The 18,260-nt window shown below is 43.9% G+C and overlaps 1 protein-coding gene across 1 annotated transcript; it reads right to left on the reverse strand.

Annotated features, from left to right (window-relative positions):
* Nucleotides 1–16,403: 16,403 nt before the first annotated feature.
* Nucleotides 16,404–17,968, reverse strand: LOC131327592 (uncharacterized). The gene is made up of 2 exons (XM_058360742.1): nt 17,776–17,968; nt 16,404–16,974 (listed from the first exon to the last, which is right to left on the reverse strand). Exons 1-2 carry the CDS (start codon nt 17,966–17,968, stop codon nt 16,643–16,645), a joined length of 525 nt encoding a protein of 174 aa, XP_058216725.1. The 3' UTR covers nt 16,404–16,642.
* Between the last annotated feature and the right edge of the window lie 292 nt (nt 17,969–18,260).

An 18,260-nucleotide genomic window follows, 5' to 3' on the forward strand; every position in this document is an offset into this window, starting at 1 on the left:
GAGCACGGCATGTTTGGGGTCGCAACTCGCAAGGGCTCCCCAAGTAAGGAATATGTTTTCAATTTCAATAGCTCATTTCTCACGTTCGGATACTAGCTATTTTTTCTAATTCGTTATCATTTTTCCTTCGTTTTTCGCTCCATACAGATACCACCAAAGTCAACAGGGACTTGTTGAGGGCTGCCAAGGATTGTGGGTTAGCTACATCGCTTCTCACAATCCCAAGAGAAGAGAGAGACGCACCAACGATCCTAAACTACAAACCGGCCTACGGAGGGAGAATCCGAGGGAAGGTTACAGACGAAGGTGACCTTGCCTCCCTAGCCAGTTCGAAAGATCTGCCGGAGGAGTTTCTTCCGAGCGAGGACAGACCACTCCGAGGAACAATCCGACTTCCTACCGAAGGAGACCCTTTCATCGAGCAAGAAGATATGCCTCCGAGGAATCTCAAGGATGTTCTCCAGAAGAAGCAGGAGGAGAAAGAGAAGCAAAAGGCCCAGCTTCGGAAGGCTGTAGCCCCGGGTGCTTCGGGTTCGGTCCCGAGCAAGGAAACCCCACCACCACCTGCTTCTAAAAAACGGCCACAGAGCGACCCTCTTTCCCCGAAGGAGCCTCTTGCCAGCAAGAAGGCGAAGGCAGCCCCGAAGGGAAAGGGCCAAGAAGTTGAGCTTCCGGGAGGGGCTCAAACAGAGGGGGAGAGAGAACTTGTTTCGGAAGCCGACACCCCGTGGGTGCCCAATTTCATCACCCCAAGTAAGAAACAGATTCTCAAATCGGACAGCCTGAGGGAGGATCCGTCCCTGGCTTACGCTCTTCACTCGGGGCTAGCTCTGCCGAGGGATGTACAGAGTCCCCCCACTCTGAAAGCAGCCCTGAGTGAATATTACTATCACGTCCGAAGGGTAAATAAAATTTTTTTTTTTTTTGTTTGTGCAATGATTTTTTTGTACATTTGCTCTATTTCGTCGGAATAACCTTCATTTTGTTTTGCTTACAGGCAACCCAGTCCATAATAAGTACCCAACTTCATCTTACCGAACATGACATGAAGGCAAGACTGATGAAGCAGTCGGTTGAGTACAACAAGGGCCTGGCTGAGGATTACAAGAAGGGCTTGGAGCAATCCGAGCTCGTAAGGCAAAGCCTCGAGGTCCAGGTTGCTAATCAGAACGACCTCATCAAGGGGCTGCAGGAGTCGGCCGAGCAAACCAGAGCCGAAGGAAAAGATGAGGGGCTGGCTGAGGGGAGAGCCTTCGGGAGAGAAGAAATGAAAAAAGAGATGGAGAAGGAGATGCAGGGGCAGTACGAGAAGGGGTATGCCCAAGCCGAGGAAGATGTGGCCGATCAAATCATCGAAGTGCAAGATGAGATCAAGGAGGGCCAGCACAAAGAGAGCTTCATGCTCGGCTACAACAGGGGCTGCGACGACGCAAGCGTTGAGCCTGGCGACAAAAGGAGGAGTCTGGTGGAAGTACCACTGCTCGCCCCTGCCGAAGCGGTAGAAGAAAAGACAACAGCTAACGCTGCCGACTCAACCACCCTACCAGCCCCTGCCGACGCTCCAACCCTACCAGCCCCTGCCGACGCTGCAGCAGATTAAATTTGTTCTCGTTTTGTTTTGTTATTATTACTTGTTTTTGAATATGATTGGCTCCGAACGATTGGAACCCTGCCAACCATTGGATGTAACTAAGTCATGTTGGAGAATCTCTTTTTGAATGATAATCGTCTATTCGTTCGGTATGGATGTTGTTTCCAAGTATCTATAAATATTTGCCATGTCTTTTTATTCGGTAGATACATCACAACTCAGAAATTTTCAAAGTCTTTTCATTCGGAAGAACTGAATATGTGATTTTGAAGTTACTAAGAGATGAACTCCGGTTTACCCATATAGTGGCCCCCTGCCCTATTGTATTACTAGAGGAATAAAATAAGGCAGTAGGATGGGTAAACGGAGCCGAACAAATTATCATGGGCTTCGAGATTTTCACCCGAACAAACAAATTATCATGGGCTTCGAGATTTTCACCCGAACGGAAGACGTAACCGGAGCTAGAAGAAATATCCCAGGCATAAGAACAGAAATAAAACAGAATAGAGAAGACAAACTTGTATTAAGTACATGACGCTCAAAAGCGTATGGGCCGAACAAAAATGTAAATACAAAAGAGACCAATACTAGCCATGGAATTTCCTAAGCTTTTGGGCATTCCATGGATTAGCAATTGGCGTGCCATCCATCTCAGCAAGCTTGTAGACACCATGCCCGATCTTCTCTACCACTCGGTAAGGTCCTTCATAGGGATCCTTCAGCTTGGTCAATTTTGACGCTTCGGTAACCATCCTAAGGACTAAGTCCCCAACATTAAATGGACGAGCACGAACATTCCTGTTGTAGCCCATCGCGACTTCTTGCTGATACGCAGCGTGCCGAAGGTTGGCGTTGTCACGAAGTTCTTCGGCGAGGTCTAACTCGGCCCCCACAAGGGAGTCGTTATCCACTGGGTTAAAATTTTCTGTTCGGGCTGTAGGAATAAGAGTGGACAAGGGGAGGACAGCCTCCATGCCATATGCCATAGCAAATGGAGTGCGACCGGTAGACAGCCGAGGAGTGGTACGATAGGCCCATAAGACGTGTGGAAGCTCTTCCACCCATTCGCCGAGCTTGCGGTCCAAACGACACTTCAGCCCCCGAGTGATGGTCTTGTTTGACGCTTCGGCTTGCCCGTTACCCTGAGGATAGGCCACCGAGGAATTATGGATCGTGATGTGGCATTTTGTATAAAAAGCTTTGATAGCGGATGCAACAAACTGGGAGCCATTGTCAGAAAGTATGGCGTACGGCACGCCGAACCTTGAGATGATATGCTTCCAAATAAAACGTTCCACGTCACCAGCTGTAGTTTTGACCAAGGGGGAGGCTTCAACCCATTTAGTAAACAAATCCGTGGCTGTGAGCATATACTCGAATCCTCCGGGCGCCTTCGGCATCTTGCCAACTATGTCAAAAGCCCAGATCGCAAATGGCCATGGACTAGTGATCATTTTGAGGGGGAAGGCAGGCTGGTGGATGAGAGATGCTTGCTTCTGGCACCGAACACACTGCTTGACGTAGTCTTCTGATTGCTTCACCATCTTCGGCCACCAGTAGCCATGTGTCAACGCTCGGTGTGCAAGGGATCGTCCGCCTGAATGCGCACCACAACTTCCTAAATGGAGTTCCTCCAGAACAGGTTGGACAAGGTCGTCGTGGACGACGCGCAGATCCGGGCCAGTAAAAGTCCGTCGGTACAATTTATCGTTCGGATCAAGGAAAAAATTAGCCGCTCGGCAACGGAGTTTATAGGCTTCTCGCTTGTTCGTTGGCACCACCTGGTTCTTTAAGTAAGCAATCACTAGATCCAACTGACTTACACCGAGGGATATGGTCATCACCTGTTCGCAAGGCTGCTCAAAGCTCGGGGTTGCCACTTCATCGAAAGTAATAGTGCGATCGCCCGAGGTCTTGTAAACAGAAGCAAGACCTGCCAGGGCGTCAGCATGTGCATTGTGCTCCCGAGCAATCCATTCGACTTTTACTCGGCCAAATCGTCCGAATAAGGCCAATACGTGGCTTACGTAAGCGTTCATACGTTGATCTCTGGCTTGATATTCTTCGTTCAAGTGACCCACAATGAGCTGGGAATCACAAAAGACATGAACTGAATCTGCATCCAACCGAAGAGCAAGTTGGAGGCCCGCGATCAGGGCTTCGTACTCCGCTTGGTTGTTCGTCGCCGGGTATCCGATCGAGACGACGCTTTCGTGCACCGTCCCACTCGGAGACACAAGGACGATACCTACCCCAGCTCCATGAACGTTAGACGCTCCATCCACGGTCAATCGCCAAGCGTCGCCGGAGAACAGCCTCCATTGTCGCTTCGGTTTCTTCCATCCGAAGGAGTACCGAGCACGAAGGGGCTCCAAAGGACAGTTGGATGGGCCTTCAAGAACCTCTTCCTCTTGTTTTCGAGCTTATTCAGCGGCAGTGGCCAGAGCATTGGCTTCGTCTTGCAAGCCGAGAGTGAGCTCGGCAAAGAAATCTGCCAAGGCCTGACCCTTGATGGCCGTCCGTGGTTCGAATTGGATGTCGAAATTGGCCAAGTCTTGAGAGAACTTCAGGATTCGACTCGACGTGTCTGTCTTCCGAAGGACAGCTTTGAGAGGAAACTCAGTAAGGACCACAATCCTATGGGTTTGAAAGTAAGGCAAGAGGCTCGTTTTAGCGGAAACAAGAGCCAATGCCAATTTCTCCATAGGCAGATACCTCGTCTGAGAGTCCGTCATCGTTTTGCTGGAGTAGAAGTTTGGTTGATGCTCCATTCCCTTTTTCCGAACAAGAACCGCGCTCGTAGCATGATTAGAGACAGCAAGGTACAGATACAGGTCTTCATCAGGTAGGGGCTTGACGAGCAAAGGAGCGTGAGATAGGTATTGCTTTAAGGATTGCAAAGCCTGCTCACACTCCTCTGTCCACACGAATCTGCATCGGCTAGTTGTGATTGCTCGGAAGAACGGTCGGCAGAGATCGCTCGAACGCCGAATGAAACGGTTCAAGGCAGCAACCATCCCTGTGAGCCGCTGTACCTCTTTAATAGTAGTTGGAGCTCGGAGCCTCTGCACGGCCAAGATTTGCGTAGGGTCAGCTTCGATCCCTCGGCGATTCACCATGTACCCAAGGAATTTCCCCGAGCTGACGCCGAATGCACACTTTTCGGCATTGAGACGCAACTTCCTATGTTTTAGAACAGCAAAGACCTCTCCCAGATCCCGAAGGTGATCCCGAGTGAATATGCTTCTGCAAACCAAATCGTCAATATAAGCTTCTACTTTTACGCCGAGCATGCCAGGAAACATCTTCGTGATGGAGCGCTGGAAGGTGGTGCCAGCATTCTTCAGGCCGAACGGGACAACATTGTAGCAGAAAGTTCCCCGAGGCGAGATGAAGGTCGTCTTCTCCTGATCTTCCAGATCCAAAGCTATTTGATGATAGCCCCGATACGCATCCATGAAGCTCAAGCGTTCACATCCTGCCATTGCATCTACCATCTGCTCAATCCGAGGAAGGGGGAATCAATCCATAGGGCAGGCATCATTGAGGTTTATGTAATCGACACAAACCCTTAGTTTCCCATTTTTCTTCGGTACAACCACTGGATTGGCAAGCCAGGTGGGATATAGCACTTCCCGAATGACGCCAGCTTCCAACAGTTGATTCACTTCTGCTATTACAGCTTCGGTATGTGCGGTTGATGAACGTCGGACTTTTTGCACCACCGGCCGCCTATTCGGATCGACGTTCAATAAGTGCATGGCGAACGAAGGGTCCACGCCCGGCATGTCTTGTGGAGTCCATGCGAAGACTTCTATGTTCCTCATCAAGAATGCATACATCTCCTCGCGTTCGGCCATGCTTAGCGAACTCCCAATCAAAAAATGTCTTCCTTCTTCCCCAGGAATGGAAAAACGTATTAGCTCCTCGGTTGACCGTTGTTCGGCCGGTACACCAACATCCTCAATCACTGGGGGAGGAGTGGCAGCCATGGATTGTACCTCCATACAGCTCTGCTTGTTCGTTACAGTGCTGATGTAGCATTTCTTTGATTGGATTTGATCTCCTCGGAGACTTTCTTGACGCCCATTCCATCCAACGAATTTCACCCCCTGGTGATAGGTTGAAGCAACCGTTTGCATCCCATGTATCCAGGTTCGGCCAAGTATGACGTTGTAAGGGCTGGGCGAAGCGACCACCACAAACTCGATCTCTAAGACCCGCGATCCAGCTCGTACAGGGAGGGTAATCAAGCCGAGTGGCCAAACTAGGGCTCCCGTAAAACTGACGAGTGGAGTAGAGGCTGTCCGAAGTCGAGCTGGAGATAATCCAAGGCTCTGATAAGTGGAATAAAACATCACGTCGGCCGAGCTTCCCTGATCTATTAATACCCGTTGTACGGTTGACTTTTCAATTGCAACAGTGACAATGAGGGCGTCCGTGTGAGGGAGTTGTACACCTTTCAAGTCACCAAATGAGAAAGTAATAGGGCTGCCGAAGTTCTGATCCTCCCATTTTCGCTTTCCTGGAGCGCCCACGTTGCAGACAGATGAAGAGGTAACAGCTCTGTCAATTTCCGAACGGAGCTCGGCCGCCCTTCCTTCGGAAACCAACCCTTGTATAACGCTTACGAGATTGCCAATAAGAGGAGGAGGTGGGGGAAGTGGATTTCGCCGAACATCAATCCACTGATTTAGGTGACCGGCAGCTGCCAGTTCTTCTAGATATCTTTTGAAATGTGGGCATTGCGTGGTGTAGTGGCTGCGCTCTTTATGATACGTGCACATCCCCGGTCCGCCGCCGACGGTGCCCAGGAGTACCGTTGGCCAAACAAAGAATGGCAATTTGCCAATGATGTTAAGGAGTTTGTAGATAGGTTCGGTGAATACCGTATGCTCGGCCACGTACTCGTCGGGCCGTGGTTCTCTTTTTGTCTGTGTCCAGGATTGTGGCTGAGGGTGCTGCGGGGGTCAGCCCCTGTTGTTCGGCTTGTTGGATGCCTGGCCCGAGCTACCCTGGCTTTCTTGCCCTTGGCGAACGTTCGATACTTGCTTCTTCGGCCCTATCGTTTTGGCAGGTTCCGGAGCCTTTGGCGTATGTCGCTCGGCCATTGCTTCTTCGTGGACGCAATCCTTCTCGATTATTGTCATGAGCTCTCCCATTGTCTTAGGTGGATTACGCGAGAGATCACGAAACATTGCCGAGGTTGGATCCAACCCATTCATGAAAGACTCGGCCGCGACTCCTTGATCACAGTCGGGAATAAGATTATAGACCTCCCAGTAGCGCTCGGTGTAGAGCCGTAGAGTCTCTCCCGCCGTTCTTCGCATGTTCACCAGCATCGATAGTGTCTTCGGCTGAATGTTGCTGGTGACAAAGCGTTTGCTGAACTCCAACTCGAGCTCGTTGAAGCAAGAAATGGATTTGGGCTTTAACTGATTGTACCACAACATGATTGGTTCACTGAGAGTGAGCGGGAAGATTTTACACATAAGGGCGTCAGAAAAGTTATGGAGGCTCATGGTTTGCCTGAAACGACAAATGAACGCGACTGCGTCTTCTTTTGCCTCATAACGTTTCAGCTTTGGCATGACGAACCTGTCTGGCGGCCGCTCTTGTTGAATAGCATCCACGAAGGGGGAAGCCTTTGCTTTCCCGAGCTTCGAATTGTCTTCGGCTGGGATCTGTGGGACAACAGGGGGAGGAACGTTAGTATGCGGCTCCGGAGTCTTTCTTTTCTCCCGCCGATGGTGCCGACGATGCTCCTCTTTTTCCTTTGGTGGCCGAGTGGCCAACATCGAAGGCGCACGCGCCTCCGTTGGGCCCGTCAAAGGAGCGTGCCGAGGTTGAAGAGCTGGGTTGACGGGTTGGTACACGGTCGGCAAGCCTGTGAGTTGATCGTACAAGACAATCGTATTATCGCGCTCCGAACGGTTTCCTTGGCTTTCTGTTCGGTGGAGACTGCCAGAGCTGGCAGAGTGTCGCCCGTCGAGGCGTTCGGGATCATGTCGCGATCGAAACAAATATTCTCGATTGCTGCTGGTGCGGGGTCGCCGAGGTGGATCATTTAAATCCACGGGCCTCTTCCCACTTCTTTGACGCATTCGTCGTTCGGAATGGTATTGTGTTCGGGCAAACTCGCCTCCTTTATTAGTTCCAGCTGTGGAGCCCGTTGCCGAGGATCGGGTACTCTCGGCACGAATAATGCTCGTCAGCCGAGGTCGCGAAGCCCCTTGATCAAGGCGCTCAAATACAGTTCGTCGCTCGGGAACAGCGAGTTCGGCCGTTTGGGCTGGGTGGGACGGTCTGCCTCGTTTGTTGGATCTCTTCAGTCGACTTGGCTCGGCTGTATGCTCTTGCGCAGGGGTTGCAGTCACCCCTCCGTCTCGCTCCTCCAACCGTTGTTGCAGCATCGCAATAACCGCCGCCTGACGTTTCTGTTCGGCCAATGTGATATCCAACTCGGTAGGTGGGAAAGAAAGTTGGCGGGCCACTGGTGGAACCGTCCTAGCCGCTTGACGGGGTTCGAGGCTAATAAATCCATAGCCCTCGAGCCCCAAAGTGAAATTCTCCGAACCCGGAGGTGAGAGGCGTTGCGCCATTTGTTCAACTTAAACACGAGGAACAGACTGAGTTTGAGATAACAATCTTGTCCGGACCTTAATTAGTTAAGAACACAAAGAACACCCCCAGAGTTATTAAAGTTTTCCCCAGCAGAGTCGCCAATTGTGGGGGTGGGTTTTCTGCATGATCCCTTCTGATGTAACTGCCGAGAGAGATGACGCCAATCTTGAGTTACCTGCAGAACCGGAGGGGGTTGTTCCTCCGGGAAGAAGCTCCGATGGTGTTGTCAGTAAAGGGAGAGAAAAGAAGAAGAAGTTTAGTAAAAAAATATGCTGAGAGGGAAGAGTGGTGTTCTTGCCCAGAAGATCAGACCCCCCTTTTAGTAACAATACTCCTCCTATTTATAGGCAAAGGGGGTTGCGTGTTGAGCAAGATTGCTTTGCTTTCCACGCGTCAAGCATCGCTCGGATGACGTCAGGTTGCAGAACCATTTAATGAGTTTTACTTCCCAAGTCTTACAGAGTCACATGGGCCGATGTCAGAAAGGTCACATCGTTCAGAGCCGTCACTTCGAATATCAGAAACGGCAGCTCACTTATCACAAGATATTTCTGAAAGGTTCCATAATCATCTACACTCGGTGAACCTTCATCTGACGCACGATGAATTCCCGAGCCTCGGATGTCCTTTCCGAAGAACAGCGCATCCGAACAAGAGGAAACCCGAGCGTTTGGAAAGCACCGGGCGAACTCAAACGCATCCAGGCTCGACGAAGGCACGTGACGCTCGGTGGGGCGTTAATCTACCCTTCAGATATTTCGGCCCCCTACAATGTCCATATGGTCATGTGTCCTGTATTTTATGATGCATTGGTCCCAAGACTCCCAACCCATATTGTATTTGTTCTGTGATTATACTTGACTTCTTCCTTTTTTCTGTTGATTGGATTGCTCTACCACTGGGCATTTCTTCAACGAAAAGTCATATTCATTGGACTAATTGAAGGTTACTACTTTTGGGGATGCCATGAAAAAGATTGATGAGGTTTTCGTGGTAATTAAATTGGTCAATTTTGGTTAAGCTTCTGATCAACAATTTCTGATTTCTCATGAAAAAATAGAGTAAGGATTGGAGATGGTTAGAAGATTTATTTGGAAATAGCGAAGTAAGAGTTTGCTCTCTCGTCTCAAGTTCAAAACCTTAATCTTCTAGGTGCAATCAACTCCTTTGGGGCCAGCTTTGTCCTAGCTAGACCCACAGCTAGTGGACGGTGAGATTGGTCCCTAGATTATTTGTCACGCCCTCGATTTTCAACCTAGTAATACAATAACTTTTTAAAGGAAAACCGCGGCAGTATACTTATGATAACCCTAAAAGACTTTCTCATATTCTTTTATTGAGTACAACCAAGTTCAAAAGATTACAACAATGGCACTCTGGCTCCAATAGTTCCAAAGTTTAGTCAAAAGATAAGTTAAGTGGTTACAATACTTCTAAACCAATGATTTAAATGGAAATTACAATTCATGCCTTCCCAAAAGAGTTTACAAGAGATATCTAAGTTGTTTCATCGGTGTTCACTTTCAAAAGAATGGGATGATATGCACGCCAAGTACTCCATGCTAATGTTCTTGAGATGTACCTGAAAAAATGATAGGTTTGAGCAAAACACATGCCCAGTAGAAAAATCTCTACAAACTTTATATGCAAATGAGAATATTTGAACACTAAAAAAAATGATGTCGGAGATAATGAAAGAGAATACAACCAACGTAACTTCATGAAGGGAACTCAAGGCTCAAGGAGTACATCACTTGTCATTAATCAATCTATTAGCCATCTTTCATTTGTCCTTATTAATCAACTCCATCTCGTACACTTTTATGGTTGTTGACTTACATTCCGGGTTTTAAGGACCCCGTACATCTCTAATTGATTTCCAATATGAGCTCAAGTAGCTCTTCCTCCATCAACACACCGAACAATGAGTTTAAGAAATTTTCCGGGTCTTAGGGCCCCATATACCCACAATACATTTCCGGGTGCTCGTGACCCCGTACATCCGTTCTACATTGCGGGTGCTCATGACCCCGTACATCCGTTTTACATTCCGGGTGCTCATGACCCCGTACATCCGATTTAAGTTCCGGGTATCAAGACCCCGTATGCCGATTACAACTCATTTGTATTGCTTTTCGTCATATGTGTTTCAATGCTCTAATTTCACAATTGTAGATAGAGGGAGATTGACATTAAGTAAGCGGTCCACATACCAATTCATATTTCCATTTCGTTTCCAAACTCGTTATCTTAACTCACGCTTCGTACTACACAGCATCAATTGTCAAGTTCTCACATTGCTTCTCATGATCTATCCATCCTCCTATCTAACATTTCACCCTATCAACACCTATATTTAACTTCAACGAGCTCACTCCATCTATCTTAACATCTCACAATATCATCCATAGCTAGATGAACAATACCTCGACAAAGCATTAGAATGATAATTCTTTCCATATAATACTCGAATTCGACGCAATGAGAACCAATGAACGAGGATGACCAAGGACTCATTGGGTTGCAAACAACTATGTTTGGAAGTGGTTTAGAATAGCTAGAAGTGATTGAAAATCAAAACGGTAAAAAATGAAGCAAAACAGTGAAAGCTGGGAGATAAGCAATAGGTATCGATACCTACCACGGAAAATGGTATCGATACCATTTGGTTCAGATGCATTCCAGACGCAAGGGTATCGATAACAGAGATTGAAGGTATTGATAACGAGTGGTTTTCTGGGTTTGGTAACGTAAAGGTATCGATAACGATTACCAACGGTATCGATAACAATGAGTTTTCTAGGCTTTAGAACACAAATGTATCAATAACAAAGCAAATGGTATCGATAACAATGGCTGTTCAAGTAGATTCTAAGTAGATTTTCATGGGTTTCAACTATAACAACAATCACAATAACCATAGACCCGATTTCATGCACAAAACCAACTCAAGAACATATAAAGAGTGAGAGGAATCCTACCTCGATTATCAAAGCTGCACCCAAGAGATTCTTCGAGCCCTAGACTCCAAAATCTTCAATCTCAACCGAATAATCCTTTCCCGAGCTTGATCCATGAAGTTCGAAGCTTGAATCGCGTTTAGAAGACAAAGTGGGGGTTGGTTTGTGTAGAGCTTAAGTGGTTTTGATGGGCTCTTAAATGAGAGTGGGGGAGAGCCGAGAGAGAGAGATGTCGGGAGATGGAGAGAGAGACTGGAGTTGGGATTTTTAATCCCTTACTCTACACACACCTATATGTACTCACACACACACACAACTCACACTTGCACCCCCTCCACTAACAATCCTTTCACATTGATCCCAAATCTCATAAACACATATTTCATATTTTCCTCAATTTCTAATATTAATAAACCTTTTAATAATTTCTGAAATTACGGGTCTCTACATTATTCAAGGTGTGAGTAAATTGGTCCAGAGTACTAAGTTATCAAAAAAAATATTATGGGGCCACTAGGATAATGTGGTTACCCGCATATATTTTTATATGCTCCGCGAGAAACCTTGGAATATTAGAGCACCGTTTTAGAGTTGCCACTTGATTTTAAGGTTAACCAAGCAACTAAATTTAACGTACAAAAATCGAGACTACCAGTCCGTCAGTACCAGAGATGATCTTGGTTTAGGAGCTAGGTTACGAGATGGGAAGGTGTTAGGCACCCACCCCACCGAACCAAAATGGTTAGTCTCTACTTTTATTTATGAGATTTTAAAAGAGTTTTCAAAATGATTTAAGCAAGTATGGGAAAGGGGGCAAGGAAATATAAGAAATTTAATTCGCGATGCAATGATATTATTAGAATTGAAGTAAAGTATAGGAATATTACCGAAAATCGAAAAATAGACGAAGACTGAACTTCTTTGAACGAGCCCGGATATTCCCCTCAAACGTATGAACTAGGCGAAATGAGCACAATCTCACCGCGAAACTTTACTTTAGCGAATGCTTCGAGAATTTGGATTTAAGTGACCAAGGCTTCGGATAGAGTTTGGGCAGTGGGTTAAGAACTAATGTTTTTAGCTTTTTCTAGGCTTATATAATGAAGATAAGAAGCTGGTTTTTGGAAAAGGGGAAATTGACCAATGTTTTTGGGATTTTCTCCGGAGGTTAGTTTGAACGCGTCGCCGATCGCCTTGCCGTTGTTGCTCTCGCCGCCGCCGCGGCGGTGGAGGTCGGCGAACTCCTCGAGATCGATCGCGTGGTCGCCATCCTTGTCGATCTCCGTCACAGCGTCGGTCAGGTCGGCCGAGGACGCGCTGGTATCGACGCCGAGGGCCTTGAAGACGGAACGGAGCTCGGAGACGGAGATCTTGCCGTCGCCGTTGGTGTCGAACTTGTTGAACACCTTCTAGACGAAGTCCAAGGAGGTGAGCGAACGCTGTTGGATAGCATTGCCGAGGATATAGATGCGCGTTCTCTCTTTTTTTTTCCCCTCTCGAAACGCATCTTGAAGATGTGCGATATCCACTACAAGAAAAATGAAAATTGGTGACGAAAAAGTGGCGACGAAATTTAATTTCGTCACTGAATGAGTATATTTGGCGACGAAAAAATAAATTCGTCACTGTTTTGACAACTTCCGTGACAAAATAATTTCATCATCAATTATACATGTTTAACGACGAAAAAAATATTTTTGTCACCAAAGGTTCTCATTTGGCGACGAAATACATTTTTTGTCACTGAAAGCTTAATAAAGGTGACAAAATTATTTTTCGTCGCCAAAGATAATCATTTGGTGACAAAATATATATTTCGTCACCAAATGAGACCAATTTAGTAACGAAATATTTTTTTCGTCACCAAATGCTTAACTTTAGTGACGAAAAATATATTTCGTCGGCAAATGGGTACATTTCGTGACGAAATTTATGAATTGCGCTTTGTCACTAAATGTATTTCGGACATAACTCTTTACTAAAAATTCTGATTGAAATAATTCAAATTGGGTTTGAACAATAACTCAATTGCCTACAACTTTCATGTTTATCAAAATTGCTAATTTTAATGTTTAAAGGTTCAACATTACATTCGAAATATATTTTCATGTTAAACATATATGTTATATATTAGATATTTCAAATATTTATTGAAAAGTGTGTGTGGTGCAGTTGGTCAGAGCTTGCGCGAAAAACTTAAGTGACTTGGGTTCGAAACCCAGTAGGAGTAAGAAAGAAGGATTTTTTTTCCATATGAAAACGTCTTTTGCAACGAAAAATTTCGTCACCGATTTCTTATATTAGTGACGAAATTTTTTGTCACTGTTGAGACCCAAAATTCGTCACAAAAAAAATAATTGATGACAAAAAATTTCGTCGTCAAAAAGCACAATAAGTGATGAAAAAATTTTCGTCACAAATTATTCATTTTTTGGTGACGAAATATTTCGTCACCAAAAAGCAATATAGGTGACGAAAAGTAGATTTCGTCACCAGGTAGGAATCCTCGACAACCTTTAGTCGACAAATTAGTTTTCGTCACCTATATTATTTGTGACGAAAAACATGCAATTTGTGACGATTTTCAGTCGTCACCCAATCCAAATTTTCTTGTAGTGTCTTTTCCAAGACGCATTTCCAATATGCGTTATTTGCATGCATGAATTTTATTGCCACACAAGCTTCGTAAAATGACATCACATCTTTTCGTAATGCACGATAGACTATTTTTACAATATATTTCAAGAAGTGAATATTTCTCCAATTCGTTAAAAGAAACAGGACAAATCCGCCAAAAACTCAACAATCCATCAAACCTGAAGAAGAATGAAGTTGAAAGGCTCTAATATGGTTCGGAAAGACCCCAGTCAGACAACTGGTGCTCGAAATTCCCAATTGCACGCAGAATAGCGTCCGAAATCCTTGCTTGTAGGTCAACCCAACTCGATTTCGTATGCCAAAGAACAGCCTTCGAATCAACTCAATGGGCTGCGATTAGGGTTTGATTTGCAATAATCCTCCAAAAAAATTTCGCATTTGTTAATTTTTTGTCAATTTTTGAGGGATTATTACTTCTTCATGACAAGAGGAATTTAAAAAGTAAAAAATTACGATCGAAATCCAATTTTTTTTAATAGAGACGAAAAAATTGGCTTATTAGCTTATTTTTGTCCTTATTCAAAAAAATTAGGTTTCGATTGTAATTTTTTACTTTTTAGATTCTTTTCGTCATAACGAAGCGATAATTCCCAAAAAAATAACGAAAAACTAACAAATGCGAATTTTTTTTGAATAAGGACAAAAAAATAAGCCACTTGGCTTATTTAGCCGAACGGCTCCTAAATACTCCTATTGACGAAGAAGGAAATGACGGACCGCTATGGATCATGGAATCTGATAAAGAACTCCAACTTATTAACAGTGTTTGTAATGGGGCTTCCTCTTGCCCCTGGGAGATCAGATCGATCATTAGTGGATTATGTACTTCTATAGGGCTTCTTCGCGGCCATGGTCATGCAAAGGTGTGGATGAAAGAACAGCGGAGTGGCGCAGTGTTGTTGTACACTTGCGTTATTTTTGTGTAGATTTCTCTTAATCTTGTTGTGTTTGCTACTAGTTCATATGACCTGTCATGCCATGTTTCAGGTATGGAACATCAATATAATAAGATAGTTCACTTTTTGAATCTTATTTCTCTATAAATTTTAACCATTGGTTTTTTTCTTAAATCCTACAGCTCTTTCTCTCTCTCAAACAGTATTCTTTCTCTTAAACAATAGTAATTGCACAATTATCACTAATCAGATCTCACAATCAAAATTCAGATCTCACTCTCTCCTCCTCCTCCTCCTCCTCCTCCTCCTCTCTCTCTCTCTCTCTCTCTCTCTCTCTCTCTCTCTCACCTTCGTCTAGCTCTCTGCTCCCAAAGCCGATGGCCCCCTGTGATTTTCTTCGAATCCGAACACCCCTCGAGAACGAACACCCTTTACTAGATCAGTTTTGATCATGAATCCAATCAATGACTCCTCCTCATCCTTCTCCTCCCCTCTCTCTCTCTCTCTCTCTCTCTCTCTCTCTCTCTGTCTCTCTCTCTCTCTCTCTCATACACACACTCCCAATGGCAGCCGATTCAAAACCAAGTTGACTCCATTTTTTTTTCTCAGTTTAAACAGCTATTTCGATTGCAAAGCTCCCACCATTGTCCAATCTGTCACGGGATTGTCTACCTTTGGGTCAAGGTTTAATTTTGCATATTCTCTCTATGTGTATGTGCTGTTTTGAAATTTTGAACGACCCCTCGATGTTACATGAACAGGTTGATACTTTGTTCACGGTTACAATGTTGATTTGCAAGCGCGCTGATTGTTCAATCCGCGCCTTCAGGCACAAGCATGCACAAAAGGAACTCAGTTTGAACCTAATTTAAAAAAAATCTTTCCGTATAAATCAGCTTCGTTGGCGGAGGTGATCAATAGTTTCTTAATTTATTTTAGTTGTATTCAAAACACGTTGCGCCTGCCTTCATGACCTAAAACGGGACCAAAACTAGTTTGTATGCGCTGGCCGTCATGAGTTGTCATTCATCAGTATTCAAGGTTCTGGCCGTCATGAGTTGTTAGGATACGAATTATTAACGAGGATTTAATATTTGGGCTCAAATCATGTCGAAATTATTAAATTGTAGTATATATAAAATTCATCTAGCATATTTCCTTATTTTGTATTTGGATCAAAGACTTTGGTAAAGAACTGAAACATTGGAAGGATCTGGCCGTTGTGAGTTGTCTGGAAACAAATTAAAACTTCAAATTCCCAAGTAACCAAGAACACCTTGAATTTTATTTCTTGTGGCTTGTTTTGGCTATGGGTTCAACTCCAGCGGCGATTTTACTGGGTTTGCAGGGTGTTCAAGCGAACCCTCTAGATTCAAAAAAATGAGCTAAAAATTTCGTATTTGTTTTACACAATTGTATTTTTTCTTAATATTGTCGGCACTAAATTATTCATACATTGTCAAAGTAAGTTAAAAATCACTTAAGTTTGTGAGTAAGTAGGTACTATAGCTCAAGTAAATAAAATAAACTAGACCCAGTAAAATTTCATCCAAATGTAAATATGGGCATTTTACATATATAGAGCTCTATATACAAAGAATTTTTTTATAATTTTGTCACTGCTGAACTAAAATTCTGAAGCTGCCGCTGTTCATCTCACTAGAACTCTTGTACTAGAATCATAGTTTTCCCAACTAGGTGAGATGCTTCCTCTCTCCATATCATATACCAACCACTCACCAACTGTTTGATTGCTAAAATATATGCAATCTACCCTACATCCTATTTTGCTTGCATTAACCGACATACAACAATTAGTCCCCACAAACAATGTTCTATCCCCAATGCTCTCCATCTTCACCCATGAGAGTCTATCGAACCGAAGCCGATAAACCTCCACATTTTTCACCCTATGAATAAAATTTCCTAGAGACTAAGAAAACCAACAAGATTTCTCCATTGGATTCAATCAAATACTCCTTGAAATGCATTGCATGAACACTGGGAACAGCCCTGTTTGTGCCTAAACTTGTGATAGTGAAATGAGAATCGATTTTTGCCATAACCGCAAGAGTTCCTTGTAAACTCAATGCATAGAACTTTCCATCGAATGCAATGGCATTGGTGAATTGCATGAGTTGGTGGTTTGAAGAGTGAGGCTCCACAAGGGTGCTGTCTTGCTTGAACCATGCATATTTACCTCCTCTTAGGTGACAAAATGCGAAAGCCGGTCTTTGAATGCCTGTTAAGATCGACCATCACAATACCATTTATTAATTTTGGTGATAAAAAAAAAAAAACAACATATAGATTTGTAATTTTTTGTGTATGTAGTGGATTCCGTCAATTTTGATCTCTCTTTTTTCATATTTTTAGGTTTGTACAGTCAAGAGAAACTGAGAAGGGAAAGCATTTTGGCAGATGACTTAAAAACAAAGTCCAAACAAGACAAAAGCTTGGAAGGTAAAATAGAAAATTAACAAACAAAAGACCACAAAAAAAACCTTGAGCGCTATGTTTGTTCACCCACCTGAAAAAGTTTGTGAGCCACTACCCACCTTGTGTGGTGTTCGTACTTTTCACCCACCTGAAAATTTTTGTGAGCACTACCCACCTTGTGTGGTGTTAATTTGTACTGGGTCCAACCTAGCTCGATGATCAGATTCGTTAATTGTGATTAAAATACACCCGATAATATTTTGGTTGATGTTTTAAACTTTCTCGCAAACAAAAAAAGCTCCATTCATAGCGTTAAGTGCTTGATCTCTTATGTATTTTTTGACTGCTTGATCGAACAATAGTACTTGTTTTGGTTTCAAAATTTGGCCCACAAATCTCATCAAATACTTACTGATGTCTAATTAAGCTAATTTTTGCATAGAAGGTTGAAATATCAGGTTTTAAATAATGTGCGGATTTGATAATTCTTATGGGAACAGGTATGAGCTCCCAAAAGGTAGATAATGTTCAACCACTTTTAAAATGATGAACAAAATAGAACTAAAAATGTGGACTAAACTGTTGTTGCCCAAAAAATGCATACCTGTTAGAACCATCACAGTGCAAATACTTTTGTGATCTTTAGGTGATGAAGAAAGGGCAACATGTTTAAAAGGAACACTAACATCCCAAAGTGGAAGAATCCACCCAGGTCTATCAATAGGATCCCAAAGATAGTACCGATCGGACGGCTCAACTCCTCCTCTAGAGCTCTCGAAATCACATTTTTGTTCCATAGGATTGGAAATAGAGTTTATTTAGGATCATGTGAAACAGAAACGTGATTATAAAAGTCCAAGAGATGAAATTTAATTATGTCTCTTTAGAATAATATGATCAGAATAGTAAGATTTTCGCCCTTGTTCAAATGGATTGAAAATTGGAATATAATTTTTTTAAACTATTTATATATTAAAAATATTGTTAAAAATTAAGTGTTCAAATTCTCAATTCGTTTAAATCAATACGAAGATCTTATTATTCTGATCATATTATTCTAAAGTGACATAATTTAATTTTATCTCTAGA

This window comes from Rhododendron vialii, chromosome 5a, assembly GCF_030253575.1.
Source record: "Rhododendron vialii isolate Sample 1 chromosome 5a, ASM3025357v1".
NCBI classification, from domain to species: domain Eukaryota; kingdom Viridiplantae; phylum Streptophyta; class Magnoliopsida; order Ericales; family Ericaceae; genus Rhododendron; species Rhododendron vialii.